Here is a 22,691-nt window from a genome sequence, read left to right as displayed (position 1 = left end):
TGGTTTTTAATTGTATTTATTTAGTTGGATTCTGTGTTTTATGATTTGAAATTGGCAAAGTTATACTTATAAGATTGATTATGACTAATTAATTATGATTAAGTTGCAGATAGGAAATAAAAAGTCAAAGTAATGACATGCAAAGTCATGTTTATGAAATAAAATGTCATAATTATAAAAAAGACATTCCTATGAATAATTGTAATTGACAAAAAAAAAAAAAAAATTTGAAATTGACATACAAAGGTAAAATTCTGAGATAAATTATGACATAAATGTTATGGTTATGAAATAAAGTCAAAATAACGACACACTAAGTCATTTATGAGATGAAGATGTTATATGAAATTTAAATTAAGGAAAGTTAATTTTTTACACACTGTACTAAGTAAAAAAAAAAGCATAACTAAATTTACATTGTGACTGAAGTTATAGTTATGAAAAAAAAGTCATTTATAGGTTGAAAAGTCAAAATTGTTCATATTTATGAGATGTTGAAATTACAGTTGACAAAAAGTCTACATTTTCATTACGTTAACAACTTATGAAGTCATAATTATGACATAAACATATTTTTTTTTATTATGGCTTACAACTTTTTATGTCATATATTCATTATGTTTTGCCAAAGCATACATTTTATATTATTATTATAAATTTTTTTATGTGGCTAAATGAGCTTCCATGCATTTCCACATTTCAAATTGGATTAAGCTGTATTAAATTTGTTAACAATGTATACTAATATATATATATATATATATATATATATATATATATCTGTATCAAATTTATAAAAATGCATTATGATTTAAAACAAGTTTAATGCAAAAATAATGTGTAATGAAATGATTAACAATTGAATTAGTCTTTTAAAATGTAATCAAATGAAACATGATAATTAATTTACAACAAATCATTGCATTTATTTTATTTTTTGTCAAATAAGATGCTGCACATCAGAAGTGTACACATTTAAACATGGACAAAGGATTGTCTTGGTTGAATGATATATGACATAATATGTTTCTGTCATCTTTATTTTTTTCGTTTGTGGTGTAGAGCAAGTAAAAAATGTCCAGAGCATACCATCATGACTGTTAGATCTGGTTTGTCCTGTGCTCTGTGAACGCTCAGGTGAAGGAGCTGGAGCTGGAGCTGGACAGCGAGCAGAAGAGACACGCTGAGACGGTGAAGAGTCTGCGCAAGAACGAGCGGCGTCTGAAGGAGCTTCTCTTCCAGTCCGAGGAGGACCAGAAGAACCAGCACCGCATGCAGGAGCTGGTGGAGAGACTCCAGATGAAGATGAAAGCCTACAAGAGACAAGTGGAGGAGGCGGTAGGTCACCTTTTCATTTTCACAGAGGTTTGGACACTGGACATTTATACTCATTATTATAAATAAAAAAAGCCAGAAATATGACATAAAAAAAAAATTGTGATATAAAATCTTAATTGAAATGCTAATTTATAGTTATGAGATACATCTTAATTATGACTTAAAAGTTGTTGCTATGAAATTAAATGTCAAAATAATGAGATACTAAGTTATAATGATGACAAAAACATATATACTGTAATTAAAAGTCAATTATGACAGTCATAAATTAATAAATGTAATAAAGTTATATTTATGAGCTAATAATAATAATCATCTTTATTTTTTTATAGCGCTTTTAAATTTTACTTCTCAAAGCGCTTTACATAACATATAACATCAAAATACACCACATAAAAAAGTATGAAAATGAGCAAAAACAAACAAAACAAAACATTTAAACCACATTAGAATTAAGAACAATATAAAATGTATATAAAAGCTACCTTAAAGAAAAAAGTTTTAAGGCAAGATTTGAATATGTTAAGAAAATTTGACTGCTTTATTTCTAAAGTTTTGGAGCTAGAGAAGAAAAAGCCCTGTACCACATCGATCTTAGGCAGGTAGATGAGATAATTAGCAATCCAGTATCAGGAAGCCAATGCAAAGACTCCAAGATAGGAGTGACATGATCCCTTGTTTTAGTTAGGACTCTGGCAGGACAGATTTCCTCAACCTGTAATTTCTTTAGGGTAGCTTTTGATACCCAGGACAACAAAGCATTGCAATTCTCAATTCAAGAGAAAACAATTCAGGGAAATGCATTGGATGTAATCTGGCAATATTTCTAAAATGAAAGAAAGATGTTTTAACAGTTTTCAGAATATAAGGCTCAAATGTTACTTCGAATTGAACATTACACCTACATTTTTAAATTTTGTCTGCGATTCCATAAAAGAGTCACCAACAATTAAAGAAATGGTAACACTTTACTATAGGGTCCAATTCACACTAATAAGTAGATGCTTATTAGCATGTCTATTATTAACATATTGGCTGTTTATTAGTGTTTATAAAGTACATATAATGCATGACATCCATAATCCTACCCAATACCTTAAACTTAACAACTGCCTTATAAACTATTAATAAGCAGCAAATAAGGGGTTAATTGAGGCAAAAGTCATAGTTAATGGTTAGTTAATAGTGAGAATTGGACCCTAAAATAAAGTGTGACCAAAAAAAACGTTCCAGCTTTACGCAACTGGTGTGGTGAACCAATGAGCATAATCTCAGTCTTTTCACTGTTGAGACAAAGACAGTTTTGCAACATCCATTCCTTAATCTTAGAAATACATTGAGTAAGAAAATTCACAGGCACAGTATCATCAGGTTTTGAGTGTATATAGATTTGAGTGTCACCTGCATATAAATGACATTTTAGAGGATCCAAGAGATCTTAAAAGTTGACCAAGTGGGAAAATGTAGATATTAAAAAGCGAGGGGCCCAAAACAGATCCTTGAGGAACTCCAGATTTCACAACACTTACCTCTGACCTAAATCCACCCATTAACAAACTACTTACTGTCTAAACCACTTTAGTATAGTATCAGAGACCCCCAAGAGTCTTTAGGTGCAGCTGTGGACTAGGGGGAAAGGGGTTTTCATGATCATGTTTCGTACATTTATCAATCTTAGTGCCAAAAAAATAAATAAGCGTATTACAGTACAAAAATGGGTTGAATCATTAACAGGCGAAAGACTATTACAATTCAACAATTTGTTAATGGAATTAAACAATTGTCTCGGTTTGTTTAGATTATTTTGTATTATCTTAGAAAAATAATCAGATTTGGCAGAAACAATTCCAGTCTTATACTCGTGTAAACAATCCTTCGATGCTTGATAATGAACAGTCAGACTAGAGAGACGCTACATACGATCTTACGACAGGAAGTCTTCATTGCACGCAAACCATCATTATACCAGGAACATGGTCGCACAAATGAAACAAAGTGTGATTTTTGAGAAGCAAATGACTCAATGCTAGACAGGAGAACATAATTTAACATTGAAAGCCTCCAAAGGATCAGATGAAGAAAAACTACTTAGAGAAGTAGTTTTCATGAAGGCTTGATTGATCTCTATCTACGGTATGTCATAGTATGACAATTTAAGATATTAACAACAGGAAGATTCATGTAACAAAAAAAAAAAAAAAAATTGGCATATGGTCAGACAACTCTAGATCAATGACAGATAACTGAGATACAACGCATCCATTTGAGATCACAAGGTCCGAGGTGTGACCTTTATTATGTGTAGCACAGTCACAAACTGATCCAAGTCCAATCAATCAATAAAGGCTAGGCTATAAAAGATAAAGACCCATGACAGAAGATATAGTTATAAAAAAATAAAAAAGTCAAAATAATGATATACTAAGTCATTTGAGAGATAAAAATCATTATTATGACATTTATATGAAAAATCATAATTTACATGTCAAAATCAACATTTATCATTATGAGCTAAAATTCTTAATTGTGACTACATTTAATTTACATTAAAACACAATATTATGTCATATTTATGAAATAAAAAGTCATACTGATTAAAAAGAATAAAAAAATTATGACACTGGTAAAAAAGTATACACACAATTATAATTGAGATAAAAAGTCTTAATTATGATATATGTTATGAAATAGCTCAATGACATACAAAGTCAAATATAAATTAAAATTATGGGATGAAATATCAAAATGGATATTAAGTCATAACTATGAACTAAATTCAAAGTTGAGTCATTTTATATGATAAAAACCTTTGTGACAAAGTCAGTTATGACATAAAAAGACACAATAGTTGTCATAATTATGACTCTTAACTCATAATTTCGACTTTTCATATATAATCATAATCATGAATTGCCAAAGCTTGATTTTGGATGTCTTCAAAATAGTAAGTAACCTAAATTAACATTATTAATGCATTTTAAAAAAGCATGACTTAGCAATAAGCAATAGCATTTTTTTAAATGATATAATAGTGCAACACATAATTAATAATTAAAATGTAGTACAAGAAGTTCCAATTGTATACTGTATTATTTTATGTGTTTTATTATTGTAATGAATATGGCCTTTGATGCTGATATGACACACGAATTAATAAATACTAACTGTAGAAAATGAATGCATTACTGAATGCTTTAATTTTGAAGTGTGAAACTTCATCAAGCTGTCAATCATATGATGTTTTATTAACAAAGTCCGGGTGGAGCACATTCAGATAATTAAGAGGAGAGCTGCACAATCAGTAATCAACCCGACTGACAAGATAAGAGGTGCTTATATATACACAGCAGACTTACTGTACCTCTGTGCCTTGACAGTTTTTCCAGAATCCCTTCACCTCCCCTTCTCCACACTTACAACTATTCCTGTCCTGACCTGTAGGGGGGTACTCTGGGTTCGGGCCAAAATCAGACAGAATGCCAAAAGCACATAACCTCTAATCTGATTATTATACAGGTATGTGTGAACTTGTGGAAACAGCATGTGTTTCTCTGATGTGCTGTTGTTGATGCACAGGAGGAGCAGGCGAATGTGAATCTGACCAAGTACAGGAAGACGGTTCATGAGCTGGACGATGCAGAAGAGCGGGCAGACATCGCCGAGTCTGCGCTCACCAAGATCAGGACCAAGAACAGAGGCAGCTTCGGCAAAGGCTACTCATCAGTGAGTGTCTGTCAGGACAAATGTTAACGCCATCCGTCTCCAGCAGGAGTCAGTAACGCTCTGCTCGTGTGTGTGTGTGTGTGTGTTTGACACAGGGTTACAGCACTCCCTACCCCGGCCTGGTGAGGTCGCCCAGCTCTGTGGGGTCAGAGGGCAGAGGTGAGAAGGTCACTGATGAGGACGAGTCCATCAGCTCTCTCATTCCCACATACTTGAATTCAATCAAGAAACTCATGATCGATTAGAATCAAGAGTTTTTTTTTTTTTTTTGTCTTCTGCATTCATCATTTTTGTCTCAAAAAAAATAACTGTACACATATAAATCTTTGGATTACAACAAATATCTATGTTCAGTATTATATTTGGCTATCATCAGCATGACTTTCATTTTGTACTGTAATTAAGTTTATTTCGTATTCATTTTTTTTTTTTTTGGAATAGTTCACCCAAAAATGAATGCATTCAGGCCATGCATCTGATTTGGATAAATGTAGCATTGCATCACTTGTCACCAATGGATCCTCTGCAGTGAATGGGTGCCGTCAGAATAAGAGTCCAAACAGCTGATAAAATCCTTATAAAAGCTGTGTATTTGTAAGAAAAAAATCTATCAAGATGTTTTTAAATAAATTTTAAGCCCATAATACATAATAGTGCTTCCTCCAATGAAAATCTCCTGTTGTCCCTCACATCAAATTCCACCCACATAATTGGTTCAGATCAGACAACTTTTTTAACTGGTGGACTGGAGTTGTCTGGATTACTGTGTTACTATGTTTTAATCAGTTGTTTGGACTCTCATTCTGACGGCACCCATTCACTGCAGTGGATCCATTGGTGAGCAAGTGATCCAATGCTACATTTCTCCAAATCTGATGAAGAAACAAACTCATCTACATCTGGAATGGCCTAGAGGTGAGCACATTTCTGACATATTCCTTTTAAAGGAGGACAGCATTAGTTATACATAGTCAATAGGACAAATACGTATCTGTTATGAAGTACACATTCACTCTGAAATGAAATCATGATTCAATATTCAGAAAAAATTTGAAATGCATTGAATGGACATTCATTCCATATATAATATTCCCTTGCTCAGTAGTGTCATGTTTGCATTAATTTTGTATTTATTGATGAAAGCTACATAAATAGTGCAAACAAATGAATCCTATTTAGTTAAACATTACATTTAATGTAATTTATATTACAGAAAACATAATAAATGGATGATATTCAGCAGTTATTCTTCATTTACATCGTTGTATAACAGGAAGAGAATGAATTATTTGAACATCAGTAATGCAGATGCGTTAAATGCATAAGCTGGTACTGTCAGAAAACAAACAATCAAATCCAGTTTAAACATCTTGATGATCTTTTAGCAAAAGTGTTAATTGATTTCATATAAAAAATAAGCATTGTGCAGAATAATTTACATATATTATTTGTAGCTCTCTCACTATAGAGTAAATGGTTTGGGGAAACAATGTATTGAATTTGATCAAAAGACAGAAAATAAAACATCTTACACACGTGTTTGTGTTCATTTCTTAATTGAGTATGAAGTGATGTAAGCCCTGAGTCCATGACAGCAGTGTGAGACTGTGAGCAGTTGTATTCATTTACAATGTAATACCAGATCTGGAATGTTTATGGATTTGCATTGAGTTGTATAATATCCTGCGTAAGCTGAAATCAACACTTACTCTCTTTACTTGCTGATCCATGTTTCTGGTTTTACATAATTCATACATGATATTCCAAAGGACAAATGTGCAATATTTTCAGAATGTAATGAGCTTCTCCACCTGAATCAAATTTCCTTTCGGTGTTCATTTTGGTAAGTAACTCCCATTTCTTTTTTAAAATTCCTGACATTTGCATTTCCTTTTCTCATTGAATATCCTGATTTCCCTCAAAAAGAAATGGGTTCATGTCGACTTTAAAGGGACAGTTCACCCAAAGCCTAAAATTCTGTCATCATTTTAACACTCAAGCTTTTCCAAAGAAGAAGAGTTCCTTTCTTCTGTTGAAGATAAAAACAGTTCCCGGTATGAAACTAAATATGTATCTAAAAATATGGAACGAAAAAACTGTTCAGTTTCATATTTTGTTCCATACTATGGAAGTCAAAGGCTACCGTCAACTGTTAAGTTTAATTTTTTTTTTCATACTATGGAAGTCAGTGGGTACCATCAGCTGTTTAGTTCCAGATTTTTTCCCATACTTGGAAGTCAATGGCTACCGTCAACTGTTTATTTAAATTTTTTCCCCATACTTGGAAGTCAGTGGCTACCGTCAGCTGTTTAGTTCCAGATTTTACCCCCCTTACTTAGAAGTCAATGGCTACCGTCAGCTGTTTAGTTCCAGATTTTACCCCCCATGCTTGGAAGTCAGTGGCTACCATCAGCTGTTTAGTTCCAGATTTTACCCCCCATGCTTGGAAGTCAATGGCTACCGTCAGCTGTTTAGTTCCAGATTTTATCCCCCAGATTTTACCCCCCATGCTTGGAAGTCAATGGCTACCGTTGGCTGTTTGGTTCCAGATTTTACCCCCATGCTTGGAAGTCAATGGCTACCGTCAGCTGTTTAGTTCCAGATTTTACTCCCCATACTTGGAAGTCATTGGCTACCGTCAACTGTTTAGTTCCAGATTTTACCCCCCATACTTGGAAGTCAATGGCTACCGTCAACTGTTTAGTTCCAGATTTTACCCCCCATACTTGGAAGTCAATGGCTACCGTCAACTGTTTAGTTTCAGATTTTCCCCCCATACTTGGAAGTCAATGGCTACCGTCAGCTGTTTAATTCCAGATTTTACCCCCCATACTTGGAAGTCAATGGCTACCGTCAGCTGTTTAGTTAATACTTGGAAGTCAATGGCTACCGTCAACTGTTTAGTTCCAGATTTTACCCCCCATACTTGGAAGTCAATGGCTACCGTCAACTGTTTACTTCCAGATTTTACCCCCCATACTTGGAAGTCAATGGCTACCGTCAGCTGTTTAGTTCCAGATTTTACCCCCCATACTTGGAAGTCAATGGCTACCGTCAGCTGTTTAGTTCCAGATTTTACCCCCCATACTTGGAAGTCAATGGCTACCGTCAACTGTTTAGTTTCAGATTTTCCCCCCATACTTGGAAGTCAATGGCTACCGTCAGCTGTTTAGTTCCAGATTTTACCCCCCATACTTGGAAGTCAATGGCTACCGTCAGCTGTTTAGTTCCAGATTTTACCCCCCATACTTGGAAGTCAATGGCTACCGTCAGCTGTTTAGTTCCAGATTTTACCCCCCATACTTGGAAGTCAATGGCTACCATCTGTTTTATTACCAACATCCTTCAAAAAATCTTATTTTGTGCTCAACAACAGACAGAAGAAAGTCAAACATGTTTGGAACCACATGAAAGTGAAGTAAATGACGACAGAATGAACATTTTTGAGTGTACTGTTGCTTTAAGGCAAGCGAGAGCTTTGAATAGTCACAGAACTGAAATCAGCTGTAATAGTTGCAGCAGCAGTTACAGTATATATTAATACTATTTCACATACATGAACTCGGATCGATCAATGCTGAATCCTAATGTCACGATCGCATCAGAAGATACTGACAAGCACGTCAGTTCTCCCGAGTGAAATCCTGCAGATGTTCACACAGTCTCTGCCACACCTCGAGAGCTCTTTCAGTCAGATTTGTGGGAAGGTTATGGTACCTCGGTTCTCTCTCTAACTTCTCATGATCGTTCTCCTGGTTTAGAGCATCAGAAGGGTTTTTGAGAGATGGAGCACTTTCTCTTCAGCCAGTGTTGCATTGTGTTTCAGCGTCTCTAGAGCTGCGAGTCTGATGGTCTCAGATGTCCATGTCCACCGGTCTCAGCTCGCCCGTCTTGTGTTCTTTGACCCACAGCTCTCGGTCTCTGGCGGGGTCCACGCTCCGCAGGAGTTTGTCCACCGGCTCTATGGTCTGGAGATGAAACATTAGGTCATCATGACTCTTGATCTGAATCAGACTGTGCTGTATGAGTGAGAGAGTGTTTAACTCACGCTTTGGTTGAACATGTCCGTCTCGTGTCGTAGCGTTGTGTACTGACACAGATGCTGTCTGATCATCTCCACACGCTCCACCTCCAGACGCTCAAGCTCCTGTCAGGAACCAGACGTATAGAGTTTGTTTATAAAAGAAAATGTTTTTGTCTTTAAATCATAGTTTTCTTGCATCTCTTAGCAGTGTTGAAACATCAAGCTTCCCAGAATTTCTCTATTTTGTACTGTGTCCTACATCACACAAATTCTCATTTCTTATACAAATGGTAGCACTTTACTTTACATTAGTTAATCCAATAAGCAATGCATTGATTTCTACATAAAGAAAAGCAACGTATTCATCTTTTTTTCAGTTTGTTGTTTGCAAAATTAGTTTTATTAAATAACAAGAATCACTATGTTATTATCATTATCATCAGCAGCTTACAAATCAATTGAGTTTGTCCAAAAAAAATTTATGATGAAAATGACAAGTGAAAATTTAAACATGGATATCAGAAATCCTACATGTACATTTATGCATTAAGCAGATGCTTTTATCCAAAGTGAATTACAAAAGGGTGTGTGTGTGTGTGCGCGTGCACGCATTGGTATAGGGGTGTTACGTGGGAAAACCTAAATGTGAAGCTTTATTTCAAATCAAATCAAATTATTTTTATTTGTGTAAGTTCAAAGTTAACTGACAGTAGCTAACTAGTGTTACTAAATTCCAAGATCCATTGAAAAAAAAAAAGACTAAAACTCATCATTGAAAGCTATCATTTGACTGTATAAAGCAGTCAGAAGTGGCATTATCTGAAGAACTGGTGTCTGTGAAAGCACAGTCAATCTCTCACCAGACTGCTGGTCACCATCTCCTCAAACCACTTGGACTGGGACTGATTGTAGAGATCAACACATCGCATCAGATCATCACCTGAAGATACAGAGCCTGAGTTACACATGTGGGACTCATACATCATCGTGTCTATTTATATGTACATTTAGTCATTTAACAAATGGTTTTATTCATGATAGGTAAAAATTGATAGCCTGTAAGTCGCTTTGGATAAAAGCGTTTACTAAATGCATACATTTATTTAATTAAATTTATTTATTTATTTATTCACGCAACTTACAAATGAGGACAATGGAAGCGATCAAAATCAACAAAAGAGCAATGATATACAAGTGCTATAACAAGTCTCAGTTAGCTTAAACGCAGAAAACATAGCAAGGGCTTTTAAATCATATAATAAATAAAAAATAAATATAGAATATGAAGAGAATAGAGCAAGCTAGTGTTAGAGGCATTTTTGCTTTTGTTAATTGTATAATAAAGAAAAAGATTAGAGAAGCTAGTGTTAGTTTCTTGTTTTCTTTTTAAAAATAAAGAAATCAAGCTGTTAGTAAATAAATAGAGTGCAAGTCTAATAGGTGCATGTTTTTTTTTCTTTTTTAAAGAATAGAATAAGAATAGAGAGTGCTAGAGTGTGGGAAAGATGTGTTTTAAGGAAATTCTTGAAGATGGCTAAGGACTCTGCTCAGATTGAGTTGGGCAGGTTATTCCACCAGGAGGGAACAGTTGATGTCAAAGTCTGTGAAAGTGACTTTGTGCTTCTTTGGGATGCCACAATCAAGCGACGTTCACTTGCAGAACGCAAGCTTCTAGAGGGCACATAAGTCTGAAGTAACAAATATAGGTAAATGGGTGCAGAGCCAGTGGTAGTTTTGTAGGAAAACATCAATGCCTTGAATTTTATACAAGCAGCTACTGGAAGCCAGTGCAAAGTGATGAACAGAAGTGTGATGTGTATTATTTTTGGCTCATTAAAAAGTAATCTCGCTGCCACGTTCTGAATTAAATGTAAAGGTTTGATAGAATTGGACAGAACAAGAGCTTGAACAAGGAGTTGTGCAGCAAGAAAGGGCCTGATCTAATTGATGTTGTATAAAGCAAATCTGCAGGATCAGACAGTTTTAGCAATGTGGTCTGAGAAAGTCAGCTGATCATCAATCATAACTCCAAGGCTTCTGGCTGTTTTTGAAGGAGTTATGGTTGATGTGCCTAACTTGATGGTGAAATTGTGATGGAACGATAGGTTTGCTGGAATCACAAGCAGTTCTGTCTCGGCAAGGTTGAGATGAAGGTGATGGTCCTTCATCCGGCAAGAAATGTCTGTTAGACAAGCTGAGATGCGAATAGCTATCGTCGGATCATCAGGATGGAATGAGAGGTAGAGTTGAGTGTCATCAGCATAGCAGTGGTATGAAAAGCTATGTTTCTGAATGACAGAACCTAATGATGCCATGTAGACAGAGAATAGAAGTGGTCCAAGAACTGAGCCCTGAGGCACCCCAGTAGCTCGAGCATGGGCTAATAATGTTCCCTGTTTGTCAGAAGCAGAAGCACAGACACACACCAGCTCAACTGTTATTATTACACCTGGTAAGGCAAATGTAGGATACTTGAAAACTTTAAATGTAAAGTGTATTACTTTTTTGTTTCAATCCAGAGTTTCCACAGATTTTTTGTTGAACCGATGAATATTTTTTTATGAGATGTGCAGAATTAAGAGAAACAGAAGACCTGAACAAATGGGCTTATGATTCAGCTCCATGCCATCTGTTTCTGATTTTATTTATTTTATAATTTATTACTGCCACATGGATGTTAGCTTACATTTATTTTTGCTGTCCTAATCCACATTTGAAAATAAGAGTATTGCATTTATATCAGTATTCTCATACTACTGAAAAATTGCTTAAATATATACAATCACTCTGAAATGTTTCAACACCCTGCACTCTTTTCTCTGTTCATCAACTCCTAGTTAATATTTTATATAATATACAATATTTCTCTAATATGCCACAAATACACGTGTCTGATTCATGAGAGGATAACAAAGGATGTTCTGCTGTTTATTCTAATTAAAATACACTATATATAAAGAAACATGACTGTTAATGTCTATATTTCTATGGAAACCCAAAAATGAAACCCAAATCCATCATGGGTTACTACTTTCAATAACCATAATGAAACACTAGATGTCAGCAAACACAAACATTCCTCCAGGTTTGCTGTTTATTAAACTCATAGAAAATAGGTTTGTGTTCACAATAAAATACTTTTGCCTATTATTTCTAAAATAGTATGTGAATCGGTAGCCATTAATTCAGGATAAACGTCTCAACTCACTACTGCATTATGACACTGCATGCTTAATTTGGAGACATCCAGTTATCATAATTGCAATTTTGCATTTGTAATATTTTGTGTGAATAATCTTGATGGATTGACTCTTTCTGTGGAGTATCTTTAACTCTGCACATCTCTTTTGGTGTTTGCTCATTGCTCAGGATTGCTCTCAGAGGATGTCACACATGTGTCATGTCTAAGGCCTGTATAGCCATGGATGCTTAGGATGCTGAAGCTGCACTGACCGGCGAGCGTGGATTTCCTGCGCGCTTTCTTGATGTCCTCCTCGATCTTACTGCTCAGTTTGATCTCCAGCTGCTGGGTTTTTAACTCCAGATCCTTCTGCCGATCTGCAAGCGCTTTCCGTGCCTGATGAAGAACATGAGAGTATGAGAGACGCCATGAGATGAGCATGATGTGTTTTGGGTGTTCAGAAGCATCTGCTGTTGCATGTTGAGATCCAGATGCTGCTGAATGTATCAAGAGTTCTCACTGAACAATTAAGGAATTCAATTTCTTTTCTGATTATTAATTAAAAACTTTATAACAAAAGCATATTAAAACGAAGATAATTAAAATGACTTGTTCTGTACATTATGCTCTTTCTTAAAGGGACAGTTCAATTTAAAATAAAAATGCTGCCAATTGGCCGTTTAGTTTTAATTGGATTTAGTTGCATTGAAAAAGTTTCAGTTCGGTGGATCTTTTTTCCCCTGTAGATGTCGGGCAAGCTTGCTGCGAACAGTCAATTACTCACACGCATGTCTTTTTTCTATATTTGCACGTGTGCTTATATTTTAACTTGGTATTGATGTGAATAATCACACAACATTTGAGAACCAGCCGTGTCTGCTGTGTGAATGTGTAAATAAGGCTCGTTTGTTTCGAGTGCGCTGTCCCTTTAAAAGACGGCAAACTGTTTTGTTGCCAGATCAGTAAAAGCTCTATGAGAAGGTCACTGGTTTGAAGGACATGAGATTATATATAGAAACCCAGTGGGCTCCAGAGACGAAAAATGGTCCAGTTCTTCAGCAAATATGCTGGACTTTTAATAATGCATGAGAAAAATCCCTGTAACTTTAGAAGATGCTAAATATGAAGACTTAAATATGGCCACGTATTCATGACACATGAGATGAATCATTGCAGCCAGTACCTTCTCCACGGAGGCGTTTCGGCCGGCCAGCTGCTTCCTGAGATCCGCCATGTGATGGTCGAACTTCTTCATGTCCTTCTTGAAGTTTTCCCGGAATATCAGCAGAGGCTTTTCCACTTCACTCTGAAGCTAAAGCACATCAAAGATAGTGTTGCAGAAATGCATATCCGTGCATATGTAGAGTAATACTGACAGTGTGTGTGTGACATCAGCACAGAGCACATTCCTCCAGACCAGCTGTGTGTTTACATCGGCTCAGAATGAATCCTACAGGCTCTAAATACAGTCCTGCAGCTTTCTGTTGCAACATCTCACCTTGGAGGAGAACTTGATATGAACTTCGGCTTCATCTGCCAGGCTTTTCTTCAGCTGAGCCCAAGCTTCTCCAAGCGTGCTGAGAGAAGACGACAAATGACAATATATTTCAGAAAATATAAACATAATAAAATATACATTAAAAGTAAAATTGTATATATATATATTAATTAATAAATATGTAATACACTTTATATTAAATATAGCATAAAAAAACATATATATATATTCTTGCTCTTTTCCTCCTCTTCTCTCTGTTTGGTTATGAAGCTGCAGTCATGAGTTTTGAATGCGGAGCGGATCAGACTCGACCGCCTCATTCCTGAGATGTTTGGGATGTTTCGACTGAGCCGTTCTGAGACCTTTTCTTTCGGACTGACGCACTGATTCAAAGGAGCACTTTCAATAAAAGACGAGGGAGGAATTTAATAATCTAAACTTTAGCTGTGTCAAATCCACAAGGCTGAATATGAATACCTTTCTTTCTCGCTGTCAGTAAGAGAAGATAATTCTGTATGAATACATAAAAATACATCTGATGATTCATTTCTCCTCTGGTTTGAACCTGCTTCTGTCTACTGAGAGAGCTGGGGATTTAGCTATTATACATAAATATATTTTTCAGTATTTTGACTTTTTCATTGAACATATATCTTTATAATATATATTTTTTCCTCAGCAGGGCTGCATTCATTGATCAAAAATATGGTAACAATTTTGAAATATTATTGCAGTTTAAAATAACAGTTTTCTATGTGAATATATAGTCAAATGTAATTTATTTCTGTAATGCAGCGCTGTATTTTCAGCATCATTCCTCCAGTCTTCAGTGTCACATGATTCTTAAAAAAAATTATAATCATTCTAATATGCTGATATGCTGCTCAACAAACATTTCTGATTATTATCAATATTTTTTGTGGAAACTGTGATACATTTTACTTTTTAGGATTCACAGATGAATAAAAAGGACAGATATTAATCAGTTGTAATATTGTAAATGTCTTTCCTGGCACTTTTGATCAACTTATTGCATACTTGATGCAGAAAAGCATTTTTTTTTCTTTTTTTAGATTAGACCCCAAATCTTTGAACAGTAGTGTTCATGATGTATGTGCAGCATACAGGACTAATGGCACACGATCACCTCCAGAGGCCAGTCATACAATGGCAAAAATGCAAAGCCATAAGGTCACGACCTGCAATCCTGCAACAATGATTTCTGCACCGCAGCAACACAAGCCGTGAATTTAGGAATAGACAAGAGGTTGTGCGCGCATACGCAGGAGCTGGACAAAAAAAACAATGGTCAGTACAAGCGACGACACAGCGGGGGCCGAGAGTCAGAAGAATGGCGGGATTGTGTCGTCTGTCTGTGGGACGGTGGGCGGCGCTCGCTGACACGCTTCACATTGTGTATGAAACAATTAGCCCTCTCTACCACACTGACGTGCTGCTGAAAAAAATCACTGGCAGTTGTGCTGATGCCAAACAATAAAAGAGTACAGCAGCTGATGGTGATTTACAAGAAAACATGCACACTTGATAGTGATGATGTGTGACTCTGTGTGAGAGAGATAGTTTACCCTAACATGAACACTGCTGAAAACCTGCTCACCCTCCGGCCATCGTGAGATGGAGAGGAGTTTGTTTCTTCATCAGATTTGGAGAAATGAAGCACTGCATCAGTGTCTCATCAATGGATGCTCTGCAGTGAATGGGTGCCGTCAGAATGAGAGCTGATAAAAACATCACAATAATCCACACCATTCCAGTCCATCCTGTACAATGTCTTCAGAAGACAAAAACGTGGTGTTTTGTAATAAAGAAATGCAGAATTAAGATGTTTTTAACTTCAAACCAGTGCTTCTGAGTAAAATATCAGTCCATAATACATAATAACGCCTCCTCTAGTGAAGTCATCTGGTCTGAATCAGGAGTGAAATCTATTTTAGTTAAAACAGTCTTAAAGCTGGATTTGTTTCTTAGAAACACACAGCTTTTATCTTCTCCAGATGTTAACTGATGGAGTGCTGTGAATTATTGTTTTATCTCATTCTGACGGCACCCATTCACTGCAGAGCATCCTTTGATGAGACACTGATGCAATGCTACATTTCTCCAAATCTGATGAAGAAACAAACTCATCTACATTTTGGACGACCTGAGTGGGAGCACATTTTCGTTTTGGGGGGAACTATTTCTTTAAGAACCCAACTGAAGGGGTTTCAGTCACAGTCCATTCGGCCATGACTGCAGTCAGTTTATAAATCAGCATTTTTGTCTGAAGGTCACTGGATGAGATTCTGAGTTTGTAAGGAGAAAGAGGGTGTATTCTTCCACGTCTGCCATTGTTTTCCTCCAAAGACTAGGTGACGTACCCTTCCTCCTGCGCCGCCAGCGGGATCTGCGAGAGCTTCGACAGGTTCTTGGCGTATTCCTCCTCGATCCTGATCCTGTCCAAACAAATAAAGGAATCAGAGTTGTGCTGGAGTGACAGAGAGCAGCACATGTGAAGAGACTGAGCGCAGATGTCCGTTCTGACTTTCACACACTAAGGTCACTTCCTTCCCAGACTCCAATGTTTCTCTCTCTCCTCAGGGACAAACACACTTCATGAGAACTCCTGATGTAGCTCACTCTACCCAAATCTCAGCGCAAACATACCCGAAGATGAATCACGTTAAAAACTAATGTTTGAGAGCAGATCTTAAGTTCACGGCAAGAAAGAATCAAGCACTCTTTCTTTCTTTTCTATTTATGAAATACAGGAAATGAGCTACGGGAAGTTGTGTGTGCTGTGTTGTTGTGTTTTTATGTTTTTAGTCAAGGCAACAGAAATAATGCAACAGCTCCTATATCAAGATATTACACAATTTCACCAACATAGATAATGCAATAATACCCATGAGCGTATTTGTATTTGTTGTAAGACCTTAGTGCCCACACACACTGTCATGGTTAGATCAGCGCAACGATGCTTTCTGGAACAACTCTTGTGCTATTAAATAAAGCAGACATTCAGAAACTATAATTAACTGTTTCGTTCTACTTCAGAAAACAGGATTATCAATTTATGCCTTGAAGTTGAGACTTTGTATTGTGACGTAACTTTAAAATGTCACAATTATGATTTTAGATTTCACAAGTGTGACTGTTTCTGGTAACTGTGACTTCATATTGTCACAATTGTGGATTTAATTCTTATTTTAAACGTTCGGTAATTCTAGTTTTTTTTTTTTTTTTTTTTTTTTGTAGTCCGAAATTTGTTTCAATAAAACTACAACTGTCAAACATAAAAAAACGTGTATTTTTTTTTGCCAAAACACTGTACGTACTACAGTTATTATAGAGAGAAAAAATATTGTAGATGTTTGTTTGGTACCACTGACACTAAATAAATAACTTAATATATACATATATGAATGAATATTGAATTATGTTTGCACAGTTTGTATCCACACTCTTTCCTGAAAATTGCATCCTTTAAAGAGCAAAAAAGTGTAAATAAAAGATAGGTTTTCATGAAAATACAATTTCAGATTTTTTACTTGTAATGGGAACTATTTATTTAACTTTTAATTTTTGAGTGAACATTGTCTTTCTGTCTTCTGCTCTCAGTCTGGATGACAAACGTTTACCTCTCCCGCACAAACTCGGCCATCTCTTTCTGCATCTGCCTTCCCTTCAGCTGTTTTTGCAGCAGAACCTCGAATCCTGAGATGTTGGCGCTTCCTTGCGGGTCCTTTCTGTCCGCCTGGATCCACAGACAAAACACAAGGCAGATTCATGAGCACGGGAGCGTGGTAAAGTGGCAGAACAAGGATTCGGTGGGATCTTCTCCATTCAAAACTACAAGCCAAAGCAGACTACTACAGATGTTTGATGAAACTCATGCTGTTAAACAGCATAAAAGGATTGCAAAGCATGTCATTGGCACTGTTTGTGAGGCTTTCCTAAACTATGTGCGCAGATCTTTGTGGTTTGTCAGTGGTTGGAGACGTTCTCGCTTACCCAGAAATAATCACAGTAGCTCCACTCGTCTGGTTTGAGCAGCTGCTGTTCAGACATGTGCAGTGGAAGAGGAAACGTCACGCAGTTGATCTACAGAGGGAAAGAAATCGTCCAGAGACATGAGCTCGCAGCAGGACGTGAAGAACAGAACGAGAAACTGACAAACAATTCCAGCCCTCAATACAGAGCAGCTCACAAAACTGTGTGTAAAGCTTTAGGAGAACATGTTCTAGAGTAACTTATGAGTGAGTGCTGCCAGTCACAAAAACATCAGTGATGACCAAGATAACACAATGGCCATCATAAACTGATAAATCAGACAAAGTAAGAAACATAAACATAAAGAAACACAATCATCCATCCTCAAATCAAAATTGTACAACAGTTAGGGTTAATGCAGGATAATTGTGAAAAATCGCAAAAAGTGTCCCAATTTTAACCTGGATTCATCCTAGTTAATGTACTGTTTAAACTGAATCACTTCACTAGTTTGTGGGGGAGATTTTACAGCCACTCTTTCTGCAGTTCTAGTTCTAAACCAATAGGTGGCGAAAAATGAGTCAGTGAATCACTAATTCAAGCGATTTGTTCAAAAACACTTATTAATTCAGACTTTATGAGTGAATCACCAAATCACTGATTCATTGAGAATCATTTATTTAAATTGATTCATTGATTCATTCTAAACACTGATTCATTCATGGGTAAATCAGGTGTGTTGCATTATGAGTGAGTCATTTAATGGTTTATTTTGAGTTGATTCGTTCAGGACACTGATTCATTAAGGAACGAATCAGGCGAGTTGCTTTATAATTAAGTAATTGAATGATTTATTAAAATGTATTAATTTTAAACACTGATTCAATCAGGAACAAATCAGCTGAGTGGCATTATGAGTGAGTCATTTAATGGTTCATTTTGAGTTGATTCGTTCAAAACACTGATTCATTAAGGAACGAATCAGGTGAGTTGCTTTATGAGTAAGTCACCAAATAATTTATTTAAATGGATTCGTTCTAAACACTGATTCATTAATGATTGAAACAGAGAAGTGGCTTTAGGGGAGAGTCACTGAATCATTTATTTGGATGGATTCAGGGATGTAGTGGAGGCTAAACGCACGTAAACGGCGTTTACGCACCTCCCAAAATTCGGAAATAGCGTTTACCCACCTCCAAAGTGCGTTTATCCACCTCTTTGGACCTCTATCCAATAGCCTACAGTTCCTATGACATTTTAAATTAAGCTTATGTCGTTTTAGTTTCATATTGTTCATTATTAGTTTCATAGGTTGTTTGTTGTTAAAGATGAAGTTTTTCATATTGCGCTGCAACTTGTCAGTGTTGACCAATTGCTTGCGGTGTTGCAAGTAATGTTAGTAGTGGGAAGTTCGGATCATTTTACTGACTCGGATCTTTGAGTCTCGTTCAGCAAAATGAACTAATCTTTTCTCTTCCCGTCTCTATGGGACTGACATGAAGAATAAAAGACTCGGACCTCACCTGTCGATTCAGAACCCATATGTTGTGTAATGCGCATGTGCAGTCAACACAAAATGAACGAATCACTCTCTGAGTCATATTAAAGATTCGTTCAAAATGAACGACACGTAACAGACTGCATCAAGATTCAAAAATGGATATCCGGCAATTAATAATAATAATAATAATAATAATAATAATGTTCGTTATTTTGAATAGAAATCATCACTCATACAGCAGCCATTCATCTCATCTCCGGTTAATTTGTGTTCGTATACATACAATATCCACGATCCGCCAGGGCTATAGTCCAATGGTGCGCACATTTGAAGAGATAATAATTTTATGACATGTTTGTAAAATACTTCGTCATACAGAATAACATTTCTATTAATTTTACACTGATTTATGCGATCTGAAGAGTTAAAACAGCTAACAGAGCTAGCGATTACTCTCCTCTTATTGATTCGCGTCGGCTATGACATCAGTGCAATATCATTAGTTTGTAAAGCTGTCAATCATCTCACGTGAACCACGTGACCAAAAGGATGTCCTTCTGCAATGAAGCTGTCTGTGTCATTGCAGTCTGTGCCATTGATAAAATATATGAAAGACAAAAGTAAAAAAATATTTGATTCCAGCTTGTTAAATGTGAATATGTTCTAGTGTCTTCTCTCCTCTGTGACAGTCAACTGAATATCTTTGAGTTGTGGACAAAACAAGAGGACCATTTGAGGACCATTCCTGGGCTTTTGGGGAAACACTGATCCACATTTTTCTGACATATTATAGACCAAACAACTAACCGATTAATTGAGAAAATATTCAACAGATTAATCGACTATGAAAATAATCCCAAATCCTTAATCATTATGTTTATACATTTGTACATTGCATTGGAACCCCTGGATATAAGCCTCCCTCTCTATTCCTCTTTAAAAAAAAAAAGTTTTGTCATTTAGTAAACTTTATAGATTTCAACCTTATTATTCCTTCTTGAGTCTCTTTAACAAGAACTTAGATTAATGTATAAATTGAATAGTGATTGTGTGACCTATATGAGGGAATAACCAGTGATACCCTTGGTAGTAATATCAAATGATAGCCTATAGCGATGTCATCAGGATACACATACACCGGTAGGCAGTGGCCCACTTTACCGTGACCATGATGTGGTCACCCAGAATTTATAGTTTACCCACCTCTTTGGATGGATTCATTCTAAACACTGATTCATTCAAAAACGTAACAGGTCAGTGCCTGTATGAGTCATTGAATCGTTGACTGAACTGAATCGTTAGGAATGATACACCGCTGCCGTGTGTCGCTCAGAGACACTCAACTGTTGCTTCTGCAAAAACTTTTTGTAAAAAGCACCTGATATTGTGTTGGAAATGTAATTACTCAATTCAAATGATTAAATTACTCAATGTAAATTAACTTGCTAATTTACATTCTGTATCAAATGTGCAATCATTGATTGGCTTCATATGCTGTTGGCCGGTGATGTCAGGTGTAAAAGCTGAAAAATGTATTTTTAATGAAAAATACAAATAGTCTTGATGAATCGTGAACGATGATACCATGAACATATATTAAGGAAGTAAATAGGAAGTGTGTGCTTTACACCATGCATACTGTACGGTTTATGCAGAAATACTATTTTCAGGCATAAACTTGATTAATTTATTTTGTGTCGAAGGTATCTGGTTACATGATGTCAACATTCCTCATATGTACGATAAATACATGTTTGTCGTGAGCCGCTGATATGACTGCAGTCTGCAATCATTTTACACTTTTCAAAATAGCTATTCTTTTTTTTAGGTGTAAAATTATTATTTTGTGCAAAAGTGCAAAGTTAGATCGTTAGTTAAAGCAGCTTGTAATGTTAATGCATGAGCTCGGCGTGCAGTGATCTGTCCTGTACTGTAAACACACTCGAGAAGCAGCAGCTGTTGACCAATTACAGCTCACCGAGGAGCTCCAGCAGCTGTTGATGCACTTTAAACAGAGAAAACAGAAGGACTGTGGCTGTAACACCCCCTGTTAGTATGCAAAGCCGACTGACCATCACATAATTGATGCTCATGAAGCTCTACACAGTTTATGGGCTTCAGATTATTTGTTTGTTTATGCAAAACATTTAGGCGTTTTTTTATCACACATACTGCAGGCCTACATCTAAGCATCACTGCATTGAGAAAATATATCCTTTTGTGTCCATTTGTTAATTTAAACTCACTGCTCGTCCTTGTAAAACATGGATATCGGCCCAACTGTTCAGATGCAGAACGACTTGCGTGGACGTTTCTAAGGTCTGACGCTGCTGTCGAGAGCAAAGTATGATGCTGACTCTGAGTTGATGGAAAAAGGAAATTCCCTTCGGTTTGAATGAGCTCACAACACCCTCCGTGTTGCCTAATGTTTGAATCTGCATCACAGCAAATGAGGAATTGGCACAGAACTGGCCTCATACTGCAATTGTTGTCTCACTTCTGGTTTGTCTGCAAACTGGATTTTTCTGGATGAACAGAACAAGCGTGTGCATTGACTGGTTGCACAATGATCATAAGATCCTCCGGATCCACGCACTGATCCTCCTGAGACTTTCAGAGGCTTATTATGTCGTTGTCCTAAAGCTGGATAATATGAGGAGAGATGGAGGAGGAGAACGAGCCTCCACACGCGTTTGCATCAGCTCTGATGAAGATAATCAAGTGTGGCACACTGGACTAATGAATCGAAACCGGTCAGAGTCTGCGTCATTCTCGGCATGATGGGAACTATCTGATCTCCATGTCAGCAAACATCCCAGTAATGTGAAAGGAAGATGGCAGTGGGTGTTTAAAGGAAGACGTCAGCTTTCTGAGCACATGAACATTCGGCTATTCTGAAAACCTTAGGGCTTTATAGCAATTCCTCTATCATTCCTCTTTCATTATTTACTTTACTCTCAGAATGAGAAAATGACAGAAAGAGAGAGTATCATCTTTCTCTACTAGCAGTTACACACTGATTTGTGTTGCTTGTTCTGTGTAGTCGATTATAATGAGTCAATGGATAAAACATTGCTCTTCAACATTTATAACTTTATTTACATTGCATGCAGTCAATTAAAATTATTTAAATGTATAACTATAACCAAATGGACAGAACCATATCTGGTTACCAAATCTGGACTGACACACAAAGGAAACAAACAAAGGTGAAAGTGAAGAGCCTAAAAACTGTAGAAACTATTCCCCGCTGCATTCAGTAAAGTCTGTTTTTGTGTGATGTTTCTGTTTCATTAGCTCTTCTTTTTGCTTGCATCAGCCCTAATGAGAGCAGATTTATGGGAATCCCATAGATACTCTGTAACCATACTGAAATTAAGCAGTTTCACAATTTCTCTTCTCATTTTTCATACTGTAACAGTGTTTAAGTCAC

General features: G+C 36.4%; 2 protein-coding genes across 2 annotated transcripts in view; one reads left to right on the top strand and one right to left on the bottom strand.

Moving 5' to 3' along the window:
* The window catches only part of LOC127969325 (myosin-16), a 48,343-nt gene extending 41,744 nt beyond the window's left edge, over positions 1-6,599 (top strand). Inside the window, exons 23-25 of the mRNA XM_052571198.1 lie at positions 1,138-1,338; positions 4,915-5,061; positions 5,157-6,599. Of these exons, the coding sequence (XP_052427158.1) occupies positions 1,138-1,338; positions 4,915-5,061; positions 5,157-5,306 (498 nt within the window). The 3' untranslated portion in view covers positions 5,307-6,599. The remainder of the gene's footprint in view (positions 1-1,137; positions 1,339-4,914; positions 5,062-5,156) is intronic.
* Positions 6,600-8,371: 1,772 nt separating this feature from the next.
* Positions 8,372-22,691, bottom strand: part of LOC127969395 (growth arrest-specific protein 7) — a 34,882-nt gene continuing 20,562 nt past the window's right edge. Inside the window, exons 6-14 of the mRNA XM_052571316.1 lie at positions 17,779-17,868; positions 17,406-17,521; positions 16,146-16,220; positions 13,765-13,843; positions 13,450-13,578; positions 12,539-12,662; positions 9,946-10,025; positions 9,110-9,208; positions 8,372-9,029 (exon numbers count right to left, since the gene is read on the bottom strand). Coding sequence (XP_052427276.1) covers positions 8,916-9,029; positions 9,110-9,208; positions 9,946-10,025; positions 12,539-12,662; positions 13,450-13,578; positions 13,765-13,843; positions 16,146-16,220; positions 17,406-17,521; positions 17,779-17,868 — 906 coding nt within the window. The 3' untranslated portion in view covers positions 8,372-8,915. The remainder of the gene's footprint in view (positions 9,030-9,109; positions 9,209-9,945; positions 10,026-12,538; positions 12,663-13,449; positions 13,579-13,764; positions 13,844-16,145; positions 16,221-17,405; positions 17,522-17,778; positions 17,869-22,691) is intronic.

Source organism: Carassius gibelio, chromosome B12, assembly GCF_023724105.1.
Source record: "Carassius gibelio isolate Cgi1373 ecotype wild population from Czech Republic chromosome B12, carGib1.2-hapl.c, whole genome shotgun sequence".
Taxonomy (NCBI): Eukaryota; Metazoa; Chordata; class Actinopteri; order Cypriniformes; family Cyprinidae; genus Carassius; species Carassius gibelio.
This window is presented reverse-complemented; position numbering and strand designations above follow the sequence as displayed.